The 2500-nt window shown below is 33.1% G+C and overlaps 1 protein-coding gene across 5 annotated transcripts in view; it reads left to right on the top strand.

Moving 5' to 3' along the window:
• The window catches only part of LOC113808992 (E3 ubiquitin-protein ligase Mdm2), a 32345-nt gene that overhangs the window by 22379 nt on the left and 7466 nt on the right, over positions 1-2500 (top strand). For all 5 annotated transcript variants that reach the window (XM_070127876.1, XM_070127877.1, XM_070127875.1 and 2 more), the window contains one exon: positions 614-750. In XM_070127876.1, coding sequence (XP_069983977.1) covers positions 614-750 — 137 coding nt within the window. The remainder of the gene's footprint in view (positions 1-613; positions 751-2500) is intronic.

The following is a 2500-nucleotide window of genomic DNA, read 5'->3' as shown; positions in this document are numbered from 1 at the left end:
TTAGGGAAATTTCCAACTAAAATATTTTGTCTTTAGTTGACACTCAGATTATGCATCTCAGTGTATACTGCAAGAAGTCTTTAATATATATTATATATTCTTAATGGACTTCTTAGATATTTAAATAAATGTTTTGTCTTTGTGCATGTTTGTTAAATGAATACTTTTTTGTGTGTGTGTGTATTCCCATGTTGTCTTTATTCCTTTAATATTCATACAATTCATCCTATTTGACCTTTTCTCCAAATAATGGTTTCCAGACAATGGAAAACAGTTCAATAACTAGAATGTAGTAAGGATAAACTGGGAATGTGAATGTTATGAATTTGAAATATTTCTTGTGATGAAGCCTTTACCTTAATACTAGTATATTTATTGTGTTAATTCAACTATTTGAGGTTCACTGAGAAATGTCTATATAGTTTCTATAGTTTCTTGAAGTGAACAGTGTTGTATGTCATGTACATACATACATGCTTACACGCGCGCACACATTTCTCTGCAAAGAAAACTAAAGTTCTGTTAAGAATTGTGTAATTTCCTCCTTTGGTATAAAAACTGAAGGCTTTTAATGTTGCAGTCGAGTAGTTAGTTACCATTTACCATCTTCCAGATTTTGTTGATGTTAAAGCACTACCTCTACAGTAAGCGACACCTTTTTGATCCCGATGATATCCTTTTCGTAAACTGTGGTGACGATGAACTAGGAAGAACGTTAGGGGTCAGCCGCTTCCATTATGATGATGTGAAGTAAGTATGGTGAATTTGTATTATGCTTTGTACATTAAAGTTGAAATGTTTGGAGAGTATTGCAGATTCTTTTGGGGGATGGGAAGCATGGGGTGATGGTTGAGTAAGAGTGAAGTTGAATTGATTGGGAAGAATCTTAGGAATAGTATGACTAAAAAGGAAGAGTTCAACAAGTTGTGAAATAAACTCTGATATTGCCATCTTTATACTTCAGAAGAAGATATAGGTGATAAATACTGAAAAAATATTTGTTCTAACATGCACTTTTTTGTTTCTGATTACTAGGATAAAAAAAAAAATGCTTTAACCCATTTACTATGGAATGAATGAAATACATGACATGTCCAGTGTAATATCAATTTCTTAATTTTTTTACACTGAGGTGGCTCCACTAATGCTTTGTTATCAAAGAGTCGGATATTACTCTTTCTTATCTTATTGTCTACCTTTTTTGTTGATTTTAGATCATGATTTCAATAATAATGATGATAATGATAATTATATAGTGATAATGATAACTGAATGAAAATAATGATAATATTGGTATTAATAGCTTTTAGAAAAAAACATTTTCCCACAAAATTAGGGAAGTGGCCAAGCACTTGTAGAGCCATCTTTGTGTGTGTGTGTGTGCGTGCGTGCGTGTGTGTGTTTGTGTGTGTGTGTGTGTGTGTTTGTTTGTTTGTTTGTTTGTTTGATTAGGAGGAGTGGGGGAGAAAATATATATATATATATTGCTTTAATCTTTATCATATTTGTCTGATAATTTAATCTTTACCATATTTGTATCCACATACACTTATGCACTCTTTATGTTGGCAACCAGTCCTAGCCTTTTATGGACCTATTAATTTATATAATCATTTGGACATAGATTTCTTTTAATGATTACCCCAAGTTCTCTTTCCTTGTTAGCAGTGGCGTCAATATGGCGTCTCCTAATTTATGTTGGAATTGTGGGCGATTTCTTCTTTCCCCGAATCTGACTGTGGCATTTATTGGTGTTGAAATTCCATTTTCCAAGTACAACTCCACCCAAATAAATTTTTGGTGGCACTTTTGAGGCATTGGCATGAGATGTCTATCATCCTTTTTTATATTTTCACATCATCTGCAAACATATTCAGATAACTACATGGGCTTATATTTGACGCTAAGTCATTGACGAAAATAGTAAACTTAATCGGCACCTAGACCAAACCTTGAGGCAATCCGCTGGTTACTCATTGCCATGTAGAATGCTGTCCTGTTATTACTGAGCTCATCTGTGTTTCATGAAGAATATTTTTCAACAATTTGAGGAGTTTGCTTTTCACTCCACCTCTAATTTCCAAAGGGTGAATCACTTTGTCAAAAGCCTTTTAAAGTCTTGAGTACACGTAAGCATCCCAGCCATCTCTTTCATGTGTTATTTCAGATATCAAAAAAATAGGTGATTTGCTACACATGACCATCTCTAAAATTAAATTGTTTATTTGATATCACTTTGTTTTTCAAGTTCTTTAAACCATTGTTTCCTAATCATCCTTTGTAACAGCTTGCATACTCACTAGTTAATGAAACTGGGCTTTAATTCAGAGGTCTTTTTGTTGCTGCTCTTATATAAGGGTGTAACATTTCTAACTCTTTGGTAGTTTACCTTGTTTCACTGAATTTTGGAATATTAATAATAATGGAGTACATAGTTCTTTGGTGCATTTTTTAAGAACCCAGTTAGAAATCTCACCTAAGCCTTCGGCTTTGATCTCAT

This window comes from Penaeus vannamei, chromosome 12 (assembly GCF_042767895.1).
Source record: "Penaeus vannamei isolate JL-2024 chromosome 12, ASM4276789v1, whole genome shotgun sequence".
NCBI lineage: Eukaryota > Metazoa > Arthropoda > Malacostraca > Decapoda > Penaeidae > Penaeus > Penaeus vannamei.
Note: the sequence above shows the minus strand (reverse complement) of the source record. Positions and strands in the feature narration are given on the sequence as shown.